Here is a 20,215-nt window from a genome sequence, read left to right on the forward strand (position 1 = left end):
GGGCGAGAGGGTGCGTGTGTACGCCCTGTGACCTTTACAGCCCTGCAGGTGGGTCTGCGAGACGGATTCCTGCGAGTGGGATCGTGGGGTCAAAAAGCATGTGCGTTCGAGACTGTACGTGGGCCCGGGCCGGGGGCCGCTGAACGCGCGGGTGAACCTCACACAGTGTAGAGATCGACTTCTGGCCCTTCGCCAGTCTGGGAATCGAAAGCGCTGTCTCATGTAGTTTTATTTCGCACGCACACTTCCTCGTTGTGAATGAGGTTGCGTAACTTTTCATGTATTTAAGAATCCTCTGTATTTCTTTTTTCTGCGAACCGCCGGTTTATATCTTTTTTCCATCATGGGATTGATAGTCTTCCATTGATTGTTCAGGAACTCTCAACATAAGAGAGAAATTAGCCCCATAGGATGTGAGAGGCAATTTTTTTTTTCCATTTTGTTATTTGCCTCTTGACTTACATTGAGTTTTGCCAGAAAGATTTTTATTTTTATTTATTTTTAAAATTCTATTTTTTTTATTAGTCTCGAGTATACAGGACATTGGTTAGACATTTATTTAGTTTATAAAACGATCCCCCTGATTGCTCTCTCTCTCCTCTGGCTCTCCATCAGGCCATCGCGTTACTGCGGACTGCATGCCCTGAGCTGTGCTCCCCGTCCCCGTGACCATCTGTCAACCACTAATTTGTTCTCCTTTAACCCTTCACCCCATTCTCCCAGCCCACCAGCCCCCCTCCCCATGGCCATCACCAGATTGTCCTCGAAATCTGTGAGTCTGTTTTTGATTAGTTTCTTTTTGTTCCCTAGAACCCACACATAAGTGAAATCATATGGTATTTATCTTTCTCTGTCTGACTTATTTCACTCAGCATAATAACCTCTAGGTCCATCCATGTTTTTGCAAATGGTAGGATTTCATTTTCTTAATGGCTGAGTAATATTCCATTGTGTATATGAACCATAACTTCTTTATCCAGTCGTCTGCAGATGGGCATTTAGGCTGCTTCCATATCTTGGCTATTGTAAATTGTGCTGCCATGAACATAGGGGTGCATAGATCTTTAATTCGAAACAAATTATTGTTTTGGTTTTCTTTGGATAAACATCCAGAAGTGCAATTGCTAGGTCGAAAGACAGATCCATCTTTAATCTTTTCAGAAACCTCCAGACTGTTTTCCAGAGTGGCTGTACCAGTTCGCAATCCCACCAACGGTGCGTGAGGGCCCCCTCTTCTCCACATCCTCGCCGACACCTGTCGTCTTTGCTTTATTGGTGACGGCCATTCCGACAGTGTGAGGTGATCTCTCACTGCAGCTTTAATTTGCATTTCTCTGGTGATTAGTGACTTTGAGCATCTGTTCACATGTCTCTAGCCATCTGTACGTCCTCTTTGGAGAAGTATCCGTTGGGGTCTTCTGCTCACTTTCTAACTGGATTGTTCTGTTTTGGATACTAACCCCTTATCGATTGCCTCGTCAATGAATGTCTTCTCCCAGGCAGTCGTCTTTTCGTTTTGTTGGTGGTTTCCTTCGCTGTGGAAAAACGTTTTTGTTTGATGTGGTCCCATTTGTTAATTTTTTTCTGTTATTTCCCTTGCCCAAGGAGACATAGACATATAAATTACTAGTAGTGATTCCTGCCTATGTTTTCTTCTAGAACTTTTATGGTTTCGGGTCTTACATTTAAGTCTTTAATCCATTTTGAGTCTGTTCTCATATATGGTGTGAGAAGGTGGTCCAGTTTCTTTCTCTCTTTTTGCGTGTATCTGTCCAGTTTTCCCAACACTGTTTATTGAAGAGACTGCCTTTACCCCATTGTATATTCTGTACGTGAGCGTCCAGGCCTGGATTTATCTCTAGGCTCTTCCGCCCCATTGACCAACGTGTCTGGAAAGGAGTTCATTTCCGCCTGGGCTGTTCTGCCTTCGCCAGCCTCAGTTACCCTGAGGGCTGCACTAGCCCTCTGCCGACCCCCTGGGCGACCGGTCTCAGTAAGAAGGGCGATGACTCGTTTAATGGCCGCATAGACCAGCGGCTGGCAGCTTTTCCTACGAAGAGCCAGAGGATAAGTAACTTAGACTTTGTGAGCCATCTGGTCTCTGTTGCAATGACTCAACTCTGCAGATGTAAAGTTAAGCAGCTATCAATAATATGTAAATGAATAAAGCTGTTTTCCTGTAAAACTTTATTGACAAAAGTGGGTGGTGGGCTGAATGTGGCCCAGGGGACCATAGTTTGCTGACTCCTGGCACAGACACAACTCAGGGGGGCCCCCCTCCTCTGCTTTGAGCATCCGACTGGACCACATGGCCTCCCCTGAGTTCGCCCTCCTTGGCAGAGAGAGCGCTTCACTCGGTTCTCTTGGCTGAGTGTCGACCTCGCCTGTTGATGTCCCGGCCGCTCGGCAGAGGCCTCCTGGGGCTTCCAGACGGCAGCTGTAGGCAGCCCACGGGCGTCTGTGCCCTACAGCCCCCTAGGTCAGCGTGGTCGCTGCCCTGTGCCGGAGCCCCGGCCAGCGAACCGCCCGGCACGTACGCGTTAGCAGCGCCGAGGGCAGCATTTCCTCGACACGTCCTTACAAGCTCCGGCACAGTGGGAAACGCTGCGGCAGAATTTCCCTCCGTGGGACTTTCCTGCCAACACGCTCGGCCACCCCCATCGCCGCAGGCAAGGCTCGGCTCGGAAACCCGCCCCTGCTCATCACCTCCGCATGCCAGAAAGCCTCGGCGCGTATCGGAGTAATAGGAACAAGTATAAAAAGCACACAGTTGTGGCCTCAGACGGCTATTAGACTTATCAGGGCGGTGGCTTCCTAAGTCACAGAAATGTCTAATCACTATGCTGTGCGCCTGGAACTGATATAATATTGTGTGTCAATGTAACTGAAAAATAAATGGGAAATAATCATACCGATACGGTGGCCGGGTCCACGCCTTTTAAGAAGTAAGGGTCCTTTTGGTTTTTTTTTATGGAACCCCAATCTATAAACTTGGTGCCGAGGAGGATATTGTTTACCTGCTATCAAGGCCTTACGAATGGATTCTTTCCTTGCGCCCACCGCTTTTTACATTAGGTGGATGATCAATCATGCCAATTTCACTAAATTTCGCCTAGTGGGGGAAAAAATTAATTTTTCTTCTTTGCAAGTTTTGTCATTGTTACATAAAGTAGGAAAAAAGTCGGAAGTGCTCCTATGACTTGTTAAAGGCAAGTTGTCTTTAACATTTGTATTACTTGCTTTTATATAAGAAAGAAATTTTTCCAAGGATGCAAAAACATCGACAGGCTGTGAAAAATAATTAACAGAAAGACAGTAACAAATATGGAGTCCTCAAAGTGCAGATGGCCCACACTTTAGCCTCTCCTTTTCTTCTTAGGCTAATACCCTGAGATGCTAATTTGTGAAACTCCTCATTTCTACACGACAGAGCTAGAGCCCCATCGCCAGGATTTTTAGCTGAAGCTCTGGAGTCTGAGTTGAATTCCAGCTATCATAATAGTAGAGCCATCTGGGGAATTTCACCTTGCCTCTGGTTCCTTCCAAACAAGTGAGAAAAATCAGTTAAGCCAGGTTTCCCTGTAGAAATTCAGTAAGTTGAGCTCACTTATAGTCGGTCAGACTTAAGCCTGGTGTTGGGGAAGAGGGTTCATCTGTTCATCCTTTGAACGAGTATTTCTTGAGCAGCTGCTCTTACCGGGCACTGTACTAGGGTCAGGGAATGTAATGTGACTTGACTCTTACCCTCTACGGCGTACGGTACAGATGGTGAGACACCCATCCGTTCACGCATCACCTCGGCATCTTCATTACAACCGTGAAAATGACCGAACAGGGAAAGAACACAGAACCATGGGTCCTGGCTGACTGTGGGGGGAGGGTGGGCTTTTCCGAGGAAGTGATGTTGAAGTCGGCTGGGAAGGAAGGCGACAGATGGCTGGCCAGGAGTGGGGTCAGCGGAGGGCGGGTCCGGCAGAAACTCTGTGAGGACTTGACTTTTTATTCTAAGACAGAGAGTCTGTCGAGAGTGAAGCCATCTCCTAGGCATTTCTGAGGCTGAGGCCGGCTGCCCGGAGGCTAGTGCTATGGTTTGGGCAAGAAGCTCAGAGGCTCCGTGTGGGTGGGGTGCAGGAGAGCGAGAGAGAGATGGATAGATACCTCTGAGAGAGACTGAGCCGAGAGCATGGCAAGCAGAGGGCGGGGCAGAGGTTTGCGGCCTTCATGCCTGGGTCCCTCGCTCTGGGGAGCCCGGTGCGAGAGGCGGGGCTCCCGGAAGGCTTCTGGACACGCGGAAACCTGCTCATCTCTCCCCTCGTATCTGCATATTTTGCAGGCACCACGTGCTCTACCCCCACGTCCATCGAACACGCAAACATCCGGGTCAAGAGTTACAACGAGAACTCCAGGGAACGGTATGTCTGCAACTCTGGCTTCAAGCGTAAAGCTGGTACGTCCAGCCTGACCAAGTGCCTGCGTAATGAGGACACGAACGTGACCGAGTGGACGATCCCCAGTCTCAAGTGTGTCAGTAAGTAGCCGTCCAGGCACCGTTCCCCCGCCCCGCCCCACCCCACCCTCGCCAAGGCTGCACAGAGCGGTACTGCAGTGTGGGTGCTGAGTGACGCCCCGCGAGGGCCCGGGAGGTTTGTGCCGAGGTCCGAGCCTAAACGAGCCGATGCACCTCTCAACAACACCTCCTGGACGTGGGAAGACATGGGCTTCGGGGTCACGACTCCGGGTCCAGATCCTGGCTCTGCCACTTAGCGTCTGCGGGATTTCAGGCAAGGATCTTAACACCGCAGAGCTCTTGGTTCCTCAACTAGAAAGTGAGCCTGACGGCAACATTGTGGCTCATAGCAAGATCAAGTGACACCTGGTAACTATTAACCATTATTAACACCAGTGCGTTAATATTATCTTAATATTATCGTAGCAAGAATTTGGCTATGGACGGACGAGGGTGTGTGCGCAAGCATGCTTGCTCCTGAGAAAGCCTTGCCAATTTCTCCCTAGGAGACAGGCACAGGGGAAAGAATACATAAATGACATTCTTCTCCACGGGTACCCACCCCACGAGCCTGGGGAGGTACCCGGGGCGGGGATGTCTCCAGAGCAAGTGTGAGGAAAAGTCAACTTTAAAAACAAAAAACAAAAACAAACAAAAAAAACAATCTAGAACTGAGTAGCCATGCCAGAAGGAGCCAGACAATCTGAGGTTAGAAGCCGGTAGGTGCCATTTCCAAGAATACTAAGCCCCTTACTCTGGAAAAATAAAGATTGGCCCATGGCCTTCCCAGAGAATTCCGATTTCACATTTATCACATGCTGGACACTTTCTCAGATGACATTTGTGAAAATTCCCAACTTCTCTGTGGGGACTCAGATGAGAGGGGGTAGCTCTGCAGCGAGACGACTCTGCTGTGGGACTCCTGGGAGGACCAGACTTTCCCATGGAATCCGGAGTGTTTCGGTCAGTGCTTCCCCGGACCCCAGCGTGACTGTCGCCCCGACGGCAGAGGCAGGCCCAGGGGGAAGCCTTCTCCTGGTCGCAGAGGACGCAGGGCCCTGTCTCTGCACTGCCCTCTCATGGATGCTTGTAGAGCCCTGGGGGACGGAGACAGCGCCTCCCTCTGGAGAAAAAGCGACAGGGTCTCGCCGTCTACCAAGGACACAGGGTTCCTCTCTGGCCACGCGGCCCGGGCACGCAGGGGCTTCTGTTTCCGCCCGTCCGCGTGGCCCCGCGGGCCTGGGGGATGCAGCACCCGGTGCCGGCATGCCCACACTCCTGCTGTCTGCCTGTCCGCGTCCGGGTTTGCATTCACGCCGGAGCCGCCGGCTCAGCGACCCTGCTTACTCCTCGAGCTTCCGACCCACCCGGGGGAGCCAGATGCACCTGCTCTGAATCTGTGTGTTTACATTCTTACTTAACACCCCGTTCTGAAGCTGCCCCAGGTTCCACGCTCAGGATCGTAAATGCCCTGTGGTTGTCCTCTCTTTAGGAGACCGCTCCCTGACTCCCCAACGGCCGCCCTCCACGGTGGCGCCGGCCAGGGTGACCCCAGAGCCAGACAGCCCCTCCCCTTCTGGACCAGGTAGGAATGTGGGAGACTGTTTGAGGACTTCCTTTCCCTGACGCTCAGGGCCCCGCAGATCCCTCAGGCTCGTGGGCCACGACAGACTTATGTCAAAGAGCAAAAAAAGAAAAACTTCACGTCGAAATTAAAAATTTCCTTCCACCCAATTTTCTCTTTTAAATCAAAGGTGCCTGATATCCAGGTTTCGCATGTGCATAATTTATGGTGGTTTAAAATCCACTGTAGTATGTTGGATCAAACTTACCCGTAGGCTCGCAGCCTCGTCAAGGGCAGGAGAGGGGCTGAGGTTTTGCACGTGGCCCCCCGACAGCCGGCGGGAAACACTGCGCCCCTGGATCAGACTCGTGGCCATGGCTTTGCAACAGACGGAAACGCCGAATCGCCCTGTTGCACACCTAACACTAATACGATACTGTCCGTCAGTTATAAACGAACCTTTTTTGAAAAGCAACCGTGAGAAGCAATGCACGCCACGAGTTCCGAATCCGGGAGCTCTGTGTTAAAAACAAAAGAGGAAGAAATGGCGCTCCGAGCCCCGAGAGGCCCAGGCGGCACCGCCTCCTGACGGTCGCGAACTCAGGCCGGCCGCGCCGCCGGCCGTGTGCAGAGGCGAGGCGCGGAGCTGCCCGCCGACGACCCACAGTCCCGCTGCGTCTCGGGGAACCACCGTCTCGGGTTCTCCAGCCCTGTCCTGATGTTAAGAAAGTTCAGTCTCGGGTGCTACGTGTCGTGGGGCCGTGAGCCCCGCTCCCTGTGGGACCCCGAGGGTACACTTAGCCCGTGGCTTTGGCGTGTGCCGTCAGACAGCGTGGGGCCTCTCCTCGCTACCCGCGCCTGCGCCGCCGGGCACACCTGGCTCCCCACGCCGGCAGCCCACGGGGGTCGCCTCGGAGCAGCCTGGGAGGAAGGTTCTGGAAGCTCCCGGGTGCTTCTTCAGTAGCCACAGCTGAGGGGAGGATGGAGAGGCCACAAACGCTTTCCCGCTAGCTACCGCGTTGGCTACAAACAGAGGGAAGAGGTTGAGGCGCTCACTGTGTTTAAGTGTGGGGTCGTTCTAAACCGCCCGTGACCTGCGTCCCACCTGGCTCTCCCGACTGGCGAGAGTAACGAGGTGGCCTGTCCCAGCCCGGCCAGACACGCGGCCAGACGCTGCCTCGGCCGCGGGAGGGCCGTGCGAGCCTGGAGGTGAGTGCGGCCGTGCCCCGGGGACGGCCATGCCCCGCGGAGCGCCCGCGGCGTGGGGCGAGGGATCGAAGGGCGTGAGGGCGGCTCGCAGCGCGCGTGGCTGGGCGAGCAGGGGACAGCGGCCCAGAGACGGTGGCCGACGGCCAAGCACGCTGAGACCAGGCGCGACCAGGACACGCTTCAAATACATCCTCGCGTCCAGACGGGCCGAACCTCGGGCTCCCCTTGTTTGGAAGTTTTGTGCAAACGTGTGACAAAGCAAATGAAAATCGGCATCCCGGGCGTCTCTGGCAAAGATGGCTCGCCCGTCTCTCCGAGGTCCGTCTTCCCTAGCGAACGAGCCTGGACCTGCTCTCCTCTTCGGGACCTTTGTTTGACTGACGTGACCTGGACGAATAACTCAACCGTCCAGCATGCGCGAGAGTGGCACGGCCGTTCCAGGCGGACGACTGTGTCCCACGCTGACGGGACTGTCCCTAAGGGACGCGGAGCGGTGTGGGGAGGGTGAGCGGCGCAGCTCTGCTCTGCCGTGCACGGGCACACGCCTCCGGAGACGCCGCGGCGCCGGCCCGGCCCGGCAGGTGCGTGGGGGCGGGGCGGGCTCACGGGCGCAGGTGTTAAGCGCAGTGTCCCCTGGAGCCGAGAGAGACCCCGTTCTCGGCGCTTACGCCCTCCGTGTGTTGGCGCCTCCCGACAGAGCCCGCCGCCACTTCCAAGTCAGACGCCGCGGAGACCACGACGCAGGCCGCGGGAGCAGGCGCGGGGCCGGCGCCGGCGGAGCCCCCTTCTGCAGGAAGCACAGGGTCGGCGAAGAGGGAGCCCTCCCGCGCCCCGCCCCGGACGCCGGCGGGGGCCGGGGAGCACACGCACCCCCCCTCCCTCGACGAGCCAGGTTGGCCGCGGCCGCGCACGGTTTAGGAAGGGCGGCTGTCCCGCGCATGGCACCGCCCCCCTCACCCCCGCACCTGCTCTCCGCCGCGGCCGCCTCGCTCGGGTCTCTATCCCCCGTGCTCTGCCCCGGCTCCGTCCAGCCAGGAAAGAAAGTCCATCCCCCAGGCGGGACGAGGCTCAGCGTACTAACCCGCTTTGCTGGGAATCCGAGTCACGTGCGCCTCCTCTCAGTGCAGAGGACGGGGAGGGCGGCCTCCGCCACCTGGGCTCATGGCCTCCAGGACAGGGGGGGGGAGGGGCGGGGCTCTCGAAACCGGCTTCCTCTGCGAGGGCCGGTCTGGCTCTTCCCAGCATCTGAACGCCTCGCTTGCTCTCCGCTGCAACGAGCCTGCTTTGCCGGCGGGGACTCTCTCGAGGCTTTAAGATGGGAACCCCACAGTCCAGAGTTCCTCCCGCTTAGTGAGAAATGAGCGCCCGCAGGACCACAGCCGTGACCGAGCTGCCCTCTTTTCCCTGCAGGTGTGCATTCGTACAGGTGGACTGGCGTCATGGGTAAGTCATTCCCCCTCATCCCAGATGCTGGGGGGTGGGGCCCAGTCCCAGGGAGCTGCACGGCCCAGGCCCATGCCTGCTGCCCCAGCACGGCCACCGGCCGCACCCTCTGCCACTCAGTGTAGACGGCAGGTTCCACGATTGCCCCGGGTCAGGAATTCTTTACTTGGGCATCACCACCTTCAGCATCCGGCTCCCGATGCAGAGACCAGAGTTGACGTGTCACACCCCGGGCCCGTCTGGCCACCCGGTTCTACCCGGCAGAGCCGGACGTCCGTCCAGGGCTTCTTAGGGAGCCGTGGGTGCTGCTGCCACACCGGCCACACTCCGCCTGCCCTCGCAGGGCGTGTGCACACACGGCGAGCCCGTTCGGACTCCTGCCTAGAAGGCTTCCTTTTACAGAGATGCACACAACGCCGAGGCGAGGAGAGAGGAGAGAATGTCCCGGGGAGCGCAAGGCGGACAGAGAAAGGTTAAGACTTGTGTCTGATAGGTTTTCGATGAACCAGAAAACCACTCTAGTTTCACATGGGCAAAAAAAATATTTCTATTTCCTATTTGCAAGTTTTCCTGCTAGAGAAGGATTCACGTGTTTGTGGCTGCATTTTATCTACAACGGTGTCATCTGGGGAAAAAAACAAGTAGCTTCGTATCCAAACTCATCAGCTCATCAGCAGTTAGTCCGATCGGAACGGTTTTAAAAACAGTCAGGACATCTGTGCAAACGCGAGACGTTTTAGAAGGGCTCTTCAGAGAGAATTTCGTGGAGAAACGGTGGCATTTAATGAGGGGACGCTGACTGAGATAAAAACGTGTCTCTCATTTGAGGGGAGACCTGTAAATAAAGACCCCAACGTCCTTTCCTCATGCCATAGACTACACTCACCTTTCTGCAGAGTTTAAATTCCCCCCCCACACACACTTTTTGAATTGGCAATATTTGCACATGGTTCGAAAGTGAACAATTACACAAGGATAGACAGCCCGCAGCGAGCCCGCCTCTGGCCGGAGACCCCTTTACGGGAAGGAGGCGAAGGTGTCCATGTCCCCTTCCGCGTCAGGCTGCACGCGGCGGCGCAGGGACCACGTGCCCGACAGGTAGGTTTTCCGCTTTCCCTGTTCCACACTTTGCACTCAGTGCTGGATCGTGGGGACCCTTCCACACCAACGGCTTCAAAATAGTCCCCGTTATGGACCTGCCACAGTGCGTTTAGCCCACCCCCTCTTTGGGCATGTGACAGCTTATATTCTTTGGCTATGTTACAAAACATGATTGTTAAATCTTACACCATTTTACCTATGTGCAAGTATGTCTGCAGGGCAAACTCCTACACATAAAATTTTGGGGCCATATTTCCTACCTAGGTTTTCAAACTTATGTTATGGGCAATAATCTATAATATGTTTTTCCCAATTCATGTCTTTCGTGAGATTATCAGAAACTCACTCCCTAATTCTAAAATGTAATATAATAAACATTAACTGAACACCTACAATAGACAAAGATAGTTATGTGCAAAAAAAAAAAACACAAAACTGAAAATACAGAGATTTAAAAGAAAAAAAACTTTAAATCTTTCGTAGTGTATGAATACGAGTTTCTTCTTTCGGGCTGCCTTACTATAAAGATAGGCGCGTAAACAGCTAAGTGTAAGGCAGAACAAGACATTATCAACAAGGAGATGAAAACTAGATTTATGTCTCTGTGTGTTACTGAGTTTCCTCTGCTGACAAGGTAGAAACGAAAGTGGAAATCACGCTAATTTTCTAAAAACTCTTAGCGATAGTGCCTTCGAACTATGTCCTGTATCGTCCCAGCCACCCCGGGTACATGAGGTGGAGGCATCCACGGGCACTACTGTTTCCACGTGAATAAGCGACCAGTTGAGCTCATCTTCGTAAGAAAATAAAAATTCCTTTGCCACAGAGAGCGCTCAGCAAGTGTCGACTTAATGTTTTAAGCAGCCCATTGAGTCTTCCAATACCATCACATTCGCCTTTTTAAAATATAAGGCCATGAAAAGATATCACGGCTTTTTTAAAAGTTGCTTTTTTTAGTTCAGCAGAAAATGGTAAAGAGTAGCCGGCTCAGTAAAGAGCGAATGAATGAGCAAATGCATAAGTGAATTAGAAGGCTTTGACATTTACATAAATATTCAAGAAGTGCAGATTACCATCTCATTATCTTAAATACCTGCGGGCCCCCTGGGCAGCCCTTTTGGTCAGTGACTTTATTCAATTATTCCGCCATCTGGTCCCTAAACCTTGACTGAGCTATTCTTGAGGAGTTCGGATTGCGAAATAAAAGGTCGAAACGTGGCCTCTGACCATGTTCACACGGCCACGTCCATTGAGTGCACTGGGAGTGAAGAGTTCAGGTTTCGGAACCTAGCATTCCTCTCGTCTCTCAGACCTGAGATGAACTTGCTGCAGTTGGTGTGAGCTACCTGTGTGCCGTTCAGCGTTCGGTCCCTGTAAACCGAGTTCTGCTTCGTGCCAGGCATGGTCCTAAGCAGCAGTGAAATGCAGGTGTCTCATTACAAAGCCAGTAGCACCTTAAGCTCATGTACTTCGGCTCGTAGGATGTTTACAGTTTGATTCGATCCATTAAGTATTAACTCAGGACCTGCTCTGAACCCAGCCCTTACGACGTGCTTAGCACAGTAAGAGAATAAGAAAATAAGAAATAAGCCACTGCGCAGGAACAATGAATTGACGTGATCACTTGAAAACTGGTTTCAATTTCTTTAGGTCAGGATATAATGGAAGAAGAGGCCAAATCGCTGAATTCAAATTGCTTTGTTTGTATCGTTGGCTCAGGAGATCCTCTCCTCACTTGAGTGAGAGTCTGTAGTTTTTATTCTCATTAAAAAGAAACAGGAAGTAGCATTATGAAAGTAGAACTAATGTTTATATCAACTTGCCTTTTCCAATAAACCGTGGCAATGAAGAGTAAGTGCGTGCCAAGCCGATTAGTCAATGTGAGGAGTTCACCATAGGCTACAGCCTCTCTGCTAACACAAAAATATCTCCGGCTTTTAATTGTACCGATGATTAATGTCAAGTCCGGAAATTCAAAACATCTTTCACCAATTTCCTGTGTTTTCTGTTACTTCTTTGGGAACAACTTATCTGTGCTTATTGTTATTTAATTAGGTGCAGGTATTTGATATTACAGCTTTACTGTTTCTTCTGATTACAGTATCATTGCGAAAGCGTCAGGAACAAACTTTTTAAAAGAGAAAATCAAGATTATCTAAATCCCTCATTATTGAATTCTTTCATATATATTCTTTGAGACTTTTCTGTGCATATGGGCACACGTGACTTACTGGAGATTATTTCTGGCTCATTTTTAATCTCAACCAGCTTTTTTCACTTAAGATACCGTAGACATCTTTCCATGTTTGTATAGATTCATTTCACAATGCTTAAAGCCTGAGTAATATTCCATTGTTTGTGTGGACCACATTTTATCCAACTTTCTATTGATAAGAAATGCAGATCAACATTTCGAAATTATTTTAAACAATACTTCACTGAATGTTTTTCTATCCTTTTCCATTTCCCTAGAATACATTCCTAGAACTTGAATTAGAGAGTCAGAGGGGACAGTCTTCTCTAAAACTTGTAGAAGAACCTCACGCATTTACACTCTCAGCCGGAGGAGAGTGTGTGTGCATTTTGCTGGTTTTCGGCAAGGCTGTGTGTTTCGAAGGCCGAGCTGTGGGGACTCACCCCTGCAGGCGAGGCCGTGTGCTGCTGCGAAGCTTGACAGTCCAGGAGACGGACGTGACTCACAGTCCACGGGGACACAGCTGCTCCCCAGATGTCCGGGGCTGTCCCCCGGCGCGCGGGGCCGGGGGGTCATTTTTGCAGAGAGATTTCACAGTATTAAGGTTTCCTGGCCAAATCTGCCTGGAGCTCGTTATTGATGCGAGTGTTTTAAAACAGTCGCGTTCGCCCTGCCCTCGGGTTACGCTTGCACGTGAAGACCCCGCTCTGTCCCACGGGTCTCGAATGCTGCCACGGCCACCGGCCCCGCCCCCTTAGGCTCTCCCGCCGCCCCATGCCCCGCCGCGCCTTTCGCGCGAAGCGTGTTTCTTCCTTCGCCTCGTCCGCGAGGCCTCCCTGCGACACCGCCCCTTTCCGCCACCGCTCACCCCTCCTCTGCCGTGGAGGGCGGCCGATGACTCACGATGAAGCAGGGTGCCTTAGCTTCGACACCGGGGCCCCGCGAAGCTGCCGGAAAGGGGGCCGCGGTGACAAAGGACAACTGAGGGAGACCCGGGCTGCACCTGCGTTCTCGGCTCTGGGTTCGGCAGCAGGGACTTCGTCCCCCTCTGCCTCATGCTTCCGCCCCAGCTCCCCATCTCCGAGGCTCTTATTCTCCCCTCCTGATTGCCCCTCGTCCCCGCCTAGCACCCTGTGGCCTCGCCCGGGCCGGCAGGGATGGGGTGCGGGGCACCCAGGATGACGTGGATGGAGACAGTCCGGCCGGCAGCGCTGGTGGACGAGGGCTGTGTTGTGGCTCGGGGTGTAGACCAGAGTGAAGTCAGGCGTTGCTAAGGAGAAGCGCCGAGCGGGCCGGGAAGGGCCGGCAAGGCTTGTCGGGTTCTCGGAGACGCGTCCGCGGCCCGGACCGCCGTCAGCGTGACCCCGGCCTCGTTCTCTCCTCCCGCAGTGACGGTCCCCATACTCTTCGCTGTGCTGTGCGGAGCGGCCATCGTGGCGTTATGCCGTGCGGCGCGCTGCAGACCATGGAGGTGAGTGGCACCGGGGCACGCCACGGGGCGCGAGTCTCCCTTCCCTCCGAGAGAAAAGCCGCCTCGCCACAATGCGGGGTCCAGCCCCGCACGGGGACAGCCCGCTCCCCGCCACAGGCCCGGGCTCCCCCTCGCGGCCCCTTCTGCGCTCCCCGAGAACGGCGTCGCGGCCCAGCGGCCCCCGTCACTTTCCAAAGCAGGCCGCTCGTCAGAGACGGGGCGGCCCGAGCCTGACCGGTGGCATGGGGCACGTTCGCCAAGGGCCGCCTCGGAAGGCAAGAACACGCCAAACGGCCAGTCCGATACACACGCAATCGATGCGGAGGGTGCACCACGAACGTGTTTCTCCTGAACACGCACTAAGCACGGCTATGCCTTCCTACAGGCATCCGCGTCCACGGCAGCCTTACCGCTGCGTCTCTAGTCACGGAGACTCTGCCTCTCAGCATTTGTGACAAGGGTGTCCCTGCCATTTGCTGAAATTTCAGTTCCAATCACTGTTCTGATCTCTGGGCATCTTCATCGTCCTTTCGTTAGCGCCTCGAACGGCACATTCGCCTTAATTCTGTTCCTCTGCCCGTCGGCGTCCGGCATGTCAGCATTTCATGTTGACATCGCGGCCCTGGCGGTTTCGTTAGCCTTACACAACGAACGGATCTCAGATTCGCTGAGCATAAGCTTCCAGTTACTAGTCATAAGATACAGTGTTCTACATACCACATCGATGTACAGATCACGCCATCCTTCTGGCCTGACTCTGGCAAATGAACACTTCGCGAAATGCTACCGTAAAGCCGAAATCAAAAGCGGTCATCTGAAAACTGACGTAAACCTTCAAAAGCCGTTCCTACCGTCTCAACCAATGAGAAACGCCATAAACCTCAAAACTAGTTTAGAAGTTAACAGACGAAGGTTTATATAGTACTCAAACATTTGTCAAAATGATCCAAAAAATGCTAAAACCCTGGCAAAATGACTTTTAAAAGGATTTTCAAAATATCATCATAATCTCTGTATACAATGCTATATTTGGAGTTATATTCTTAAGACATGATGACTAACTGTATTCATTGACTATATTAAAAAAAATCTATACACGATCTTTTAAAAGAATAATACATTAAAAATATATCCTTAAAAAGAGTTAGTAACTGCGGTATATACATGACCAAAAAATATGCTCATAAGAGGAAAATATCCATATTCACTGACTATATTAAAGACATATCTATCAATCTATCTTTAAGAACTGGTAAACCTCCCAGAAGCTCAAAGGGCCTACTTTAAAATGCCTGAGAACAGCTGCCCACCCTCAGGAGGCGGGTTAAACACCCCCTGCCAGAAACCGCTGGCCCAGACTCGTGGCCCAGAAACGGGGAGCGGGGAGCAGTCAGGACCACAGTGTTCCGCCCTCCCGCTCGGTTACTTGGGAACCGAGTCACATGTTCGTCTGTTTATTTAACAACACCAGGTTCAAAGCTCCATAAATATTATATCATCCTTATCGAGATGATCACGCCCAGCCTGGCGGGGCTCCTCGCTGCTTCCTCCCCCTTTCGTCCGCACCTCGGCAAGGCTGGGGACGTTGCTCCAACCGCACTGGGCGCCTCGTCGGGCGGGCGAGGGGGTTAAAAGCGCCAAGATGGGGTTCAGACACCGCCTGTGAGTGGAGGCGACCTAAGTTTTTCCCGCCTGAGTGTTCAGTAGGGCCTGTTTACTCAATCTGAGCGCGACGCTGTCCTCTTTTCAAAACCTCTGAACGATCTGCTTTGCAGGCAAACTTCCTGGACGCCCAGTGTCGAAATGGAAAATGTAGAAGATGCGCCAATGACGGGGGGAGCCGATGGCGGAGAGGACACGGAAAACCACCACGCTGTCTAGGGAGCCTCCAGGCAGGACCGGGGCCGACGAGAGCTGGGGCGAAGGCGCCAGCTCTGCCCTGCCCGACGGGGACCTCGAAAAGACCCACGGAGTCGGGCACCGGGGAGAAGCCTGCCCGGACGGTGCAACGTCCCAGCACCGCTGCGGTACCGCCTGTAAGAACAGGTTCTCCAGGCTCAGGATGGAAGCCGCCTCCCTGCCCTGCCCTGCCTCAGGCGCAGGGCTGACCTGAGTCCCCAGAGTCCCAGGCGGCGAAGGCCTCGGGTCTTCAAAATATCATCAGGACTCTGTTTTCTTGTGTTTATTCAGGATAGCTTACCTGCTTGACTGTCTTTCCCGTCCCTCGTCCTGCCTTGCAGTTTACAGAGAAAAGTACACCGGAAGCGCTCAGAGAATTACCAGGCCTCCCCGCTCCGGGGATGTCCGCGAAGGCGACGCCAGAATTTCAGCTCCTAACACTCCCTCCGGTCAGGCGCTCTGCATGCCTTAAAGGGGGGCGAGGAGACGTCACGCTCCACAAACGCTCTTGATTTAAGGATTCGAAAACGGAACTCAGTGACATTGTCCGTATGTGTGCATTTATATTTATACCTCCTTGTCTCTTACATCTAGATACTAGATGACGTGCCTTTCGACACTGTGCCTTGTACGAACGAAATAAAAAATGTCTATTTTCAGTTTTAAAAAATGCGCTAAAAGAATCAATGAAGGGAAATGCACACAAGGGAAAAAAAAAAAAAAGGAGAGAGAAGAACCGGAATGCAGAGTCCCAAATGGCTGAGCCCAGCTTTTTGTAAAAGGTATAAAAAAAAAAAAAAAAAAAAAAATCTTGCCTAAAGCTGGATCGGAGCGCAGTTTTGGAGAATTTCTGATATGATCTCCAGGTGAGGGGCGAAGAGCGGCAGGTGCGCCGGGCACACACGGCCCCTCGCTCCGCACGGTTCTTCTCTTTCTTTGCTGTTTCTAACATCCTTACGACAAAATCCCGGGCCTGACCCCTCCCCCTCATCTTGCAGACGAGAAAACCCGGGCCGCGCGGCTCGGTCAGTGCCAGAGTCGGAGCGGAACGTGCGACGGGGAGGGGTAAGCGGCTGTCACCTGCCCCATCGCACAGCCAGGCGGCCAGGCAGGTGTCACCCGCCTTTGGGCGACGGCATTAGACAGCAGTGACCAAGTCGCACGCCGCCCGGAGCCCTCCGAGTGCCATTCTTACTAACTACTCCAAGCCTTCGATTCACACGGTCCCATCAAAAGCGAAGGAAGGGTAGGAACTTAAATGCCTGGTGGTGGGAATTTTAGAGACACGCCGTTGTCATTATCTGCGAATATCTTTCCAAAGAGCAGAGAAACTCATTAACACATAAGCTGAGCCATTTAATTCACTTTTGGCCGTAGTTACTTGATGATCCTAAACCTGCCTGATGATTTAAACTTTTTGCTTCTCCCTAAGTTTCTGGAGTTTACCATTAGCTGGGTCCCCTTTGCTCTTTGTGAGACGTTTCAAGAGTTTGACCCTTGTTATTTTCAAAACGAATCTGACAGAAAACACAACTGACACAGAAAATTGGGGCGATGTTCAGTGGAACCAAGTCTCGAAAGGTTTCTGTTAAGTATACGAAGGCTCAGTCACAGGCCTAGTTGATAGATTAGTGGTTTGAAGTCATCGTTGTCTTTGGAAAAGTGAGCAATGTAACAACTGCTGGGAGCCCGTGTGGCCCTCTGAAATCACTGGTTCAGGCCCGTCAGTCACCGACCAAGCTCAAGTTGGGTAAATTATGCAACAAAAATTTGGTCTAAAACAGGGTGGGGCGGAGCTGGGGTCTGGAAGGGCGGAGGAGGGTGCGGTGGGGAGGGGAGATCAGTGATTTTTCTCGTTAACCTAAAAGCATAAGACGAGTTCTCTTGCCAGGTGGGGCCTTCCTTGCAGGGAAACGTTTAGGGAACCCCTGCCGAGCCCAAACACACCACGGCCCCGCCAGGTGGGGCCGAACCCCTGGAAATGAGAACTGGTTTCCACCTTCAAACTCCCAGAGCCCATCGTGGGTGCCCTGGAGGTGCTCAGCAGATAGATGCTCGATCGATAGATTAAAAGTACACTTTCATGGGCAGGGGAACCTGCCGTCGGCCAAAGCTATAAAGGAGGTGAGATTTCGGGGTACTCGGCCACCTGTTGCTCTGCGCCCCATCTCCCCAGGCTTGACAGTTCCACGTGCTGCCTCAAGTTCTGTACCTGTCCCCCGTCTCCACACGCAAACGGCCACCGAGCAGAGGTTTGGCTGGGGAAGGTACAAGGTGAAGTGGGGAGCATGGAGAGCCATAACCACCCACGTGGGAAGGCCAGACAAGCAGCATCCGGGGTGCACCTCTCTGCTGCATCAGGCCCCCCTTCCCGACCCCTCCCGTCACCCCCTCCCAGGGGGCTGCCTGCCGGAGATCGCCAGCACCACCGCTCCCCGTCCTGTCTGGAAGGCTCGGACGCGGCCCACCTGGGGAGGGTCCTGCCGGCCGACCTGCTAGGATGCCCCCCTCCCCCCACTCCCGTGCCGATGAGCTGCCGCTGCTGCCGCGTCACGAGCCCCGCGGTTCCCGGTCGTGGGGGGCCTGCCGGGCCCGCCGGGCGCTTCGGTTTCATGGGCCGTGAACTAGCAGCGCTCGCCGGGCTGCGTTCAGTGAGGGGCCGGGCCGAGCTGGACGGTGGAAGATGCCGAGCCTCGCCGTGGGGCTAGCCTGAACCTCCTCACGGCGACGTGGGCCGCGGGGCAGCCAGACCGCCTGCGTGGGGGCCCAAGGGAGACACTGCCCCGCCCTGGAGAGGCGAAGGCCGCGCCTGGCACATGCCGTTCTTGCTGCATTTTATTGGCCTGCATATTTGAGGAATATTTTAGATGTCGTGGAACTTGAGTTGAAGGACGGGTGTGATCTGATAAACAGAAAGAGGCCAAGAGGCTCAGACACGAGGGGAAGGACCCAGGCCGGAATGCAGGTGACGAGCTCGGAAGGGGAAGAGGGCGGCGGCTGGGCGGGCTGGGATGAGGACGGCAGGGGCCAGATGCCCAGGCGCCGGCGTCTCTTCTCACCCCTGCGGTCACACGGGACGTTCGCTGGGGCTCCCGGAAGATTGCTCAGTCGCTCCGTCAAACAAACGGAAACAAAAGGAGCCTTAAAGAGCAAAGGTCTCGCGGGGCCTGAGTGCAATCAGCAAAGCCGTTGGGCCTCACCCCAGGTCCCGGGCCCCTTCTGGTACAAGTCCTCACCGCGAACCGAGATGGTTATCTAAGAGCCGGGGCTGTTCCGTCACCTCTCTGGGCAGCGGGCCAGAGCACTCATTACAAAACAAGCGTGTCATCGTCAAAATCCCCTGCTCCAGGACCGAGTGGGGTCGGGGTCGCCCGGGCAGCACGTAGGAGGCACTTGGCAAATGCTAAACTGATCCCCGAAGCGGGACCTATCCATACATGGGGAAACTGGCTCTGGCGGCCGCCTGTTCCTCTCCCCCCTTCTCCAGGGAGCCCCGGCATTTCACGCATTCATTCCCTTCCGCACAGCCACGTGCATCAAAGGAAGCTGACCGCATCTCGGGTTCCGGGAAAGGAAACCGATTACTTGAAACCATCCTCTTTGCGAGTGGCCGGCTTAGGAACGGGCGAGTGACCCGAGTCTGGTCGCTGAGAGCTGGGGCTGGCTAGGGAACCTTCTGGGAGCGGCTTCTTTGCTTCTCAGAGGGCAGGAGACAGGCTTTCTTCCCTCTGACCGCGCTGCAGCGGGACACGCTGCCCAGAGCGGCTGCGGACGGCTTGCTGCCGAGGAGCTGGCCTGGAGCAAAGCCGACGAGAAGGACGCCAAAGACCCTGGCTTCCCTGGCACAGGGCCAACCGCTCACGTCACCGCCCTGCGGCCTGCCCTCCTCTGCAGTCTGGGGGAAATCATAACATCTTCTGCTCCGTGCCTGTTAAGAGTTTTGGTTTCGGGTTACTCGCAGCCCTAAATGTCCCGTGCGGAACCTGGTCATTGTAAGCGGGACTATCATGACAGTCCTTGAAACGGGGAAGTGCTGAGCAGAGGAGGCCGGACAGAGGGCGGCGAGGTCCCTAGGGCTTTCGGTCAGGAAGCCAGTGTCCCTTTAACATGTACTTGTGAAACAACCGATTAAAATGTTATCCGTTTTACCGTGGGTCCAGATTAGAGAAATGTCGTGTATTAGTAAAAACTATCACTTAAAAAATCCCCAACTACTGAACCCAGTATGTCGATGTTGTTTGTGGTGGCTCTTTCTTGGGGCCCTCAGTAAGGTCCTTTGAAAGATGAGCTTGGGGCGAAGGTAGAGAAGAAAATCCGTCTTTGCTAAGAGGTCTTCTCCGCCCGCAGTCCAGGTCAGACTGACGTTCTGGTTACAGCGAGAACCCCCGGAGGGTTTTAAGCAGGAGGGCGACATGATTTAGTCTTCCTTTTAAGACTGTGTGTCTTTTCACACAGTGAATGGAAGATGTGGGCCAGAGAAAGGGTAGCCGAAGGCTGCCACCACGGGCCGGGAGAGAGGAGAGGTCTAGGAGGCCGGACAGACGAACTGAGGCGGGCGGATTCAGGACACTTCAGAGGTAGAGTCAAAAGAACTTGCGTGGGGGTGCCGACTTCTGGGATGGGGAAGGGAGAGAGAGGGGAGGGGCGGGGGGAGTGGAGGGTGGAGTGAGGGGGGGGTGCGGGGAGCTCCCAGGAGCTGCATTCTGGATGTTAAGTTGCAGCAGAGAAGTCGGACAGTTTCTTCTCCCTCTCTATCCCGCCTCGTGGTCCAGGCCACTAGGATTATAAACTGAATGAAACCACTGGGGCCGAGGAGTGTGAGGGACG

At 53.9% G+C, this 20,215-nt stretch overlaps 1 protein-coding gene across 3 annotated transcripts; it reads left to right on the forward strand.

The window, feature by feature from the left end:
* The first annotated feature begins 1,790 nt into the window (after window positions 1-1,790).
* Window positions 1,791-16,166, forward strand: IL15RA (interleukin 15 receptor subunit alpha). 3 transcript variants are annotated; one of them, XM_036228209.1, is made up of 6 exons: window positions 1,794-4,528; window positions 6,000-6,092; window positions 7,978-8,172; window positions 8,691-8,723; window positions 13,408-13,489; window positions 15,265-16,165. In XM_036228209.1, exons 1-6 carry the CDS (start codon window positions 4,222-4,224, stop codon window positions 15,368-15,370), a joined length of 816 nt encoding a protein of 271 aa, XP_036084102.1. In that variant the 5' UTR covers window positions 1,794-4,221; the 3' UTR covers window positions 15,371-16,165. The 3 variants fall into 3 exon arrangements, with proteins under 3 accessions (XP_036084103.1, XP_036084102.1, XP_036084104.1); XM_036228210.1 differs by lacking the exon at window positions 6,000-6,092 and having other exon boundaries at window positions 1,791-4,528; window positions 15,265-16,166; XM_036228211.1 differs by lacking the exon at window positions 7,978-8,172 and having other exon boundaries at window positions 15,265-16,163.
* The last annotated feature ends 4,049 nt before the right edge of the window (window positions 16,167-20,215 follow it).

The sequence above is a fragment of the Rousettus aegyptiacus genome, unplaced genomic scaffold (assembly GCF_014176215.1).
Source record: "Rousettus aegyptiacus isolate mRouAeg1 unplaced genomic scaffold, mRouAeg1.p scaffold_m13_p_10, whole genome shotgun sequence".
NCBI classification, from domain to species: domain Eukaryota; kingdom Metazoa; phylum Chordata; class Mammalia; order Chiroptera; family Pteropodidae; genus Rousettus; species Rousettus aegyptiacus.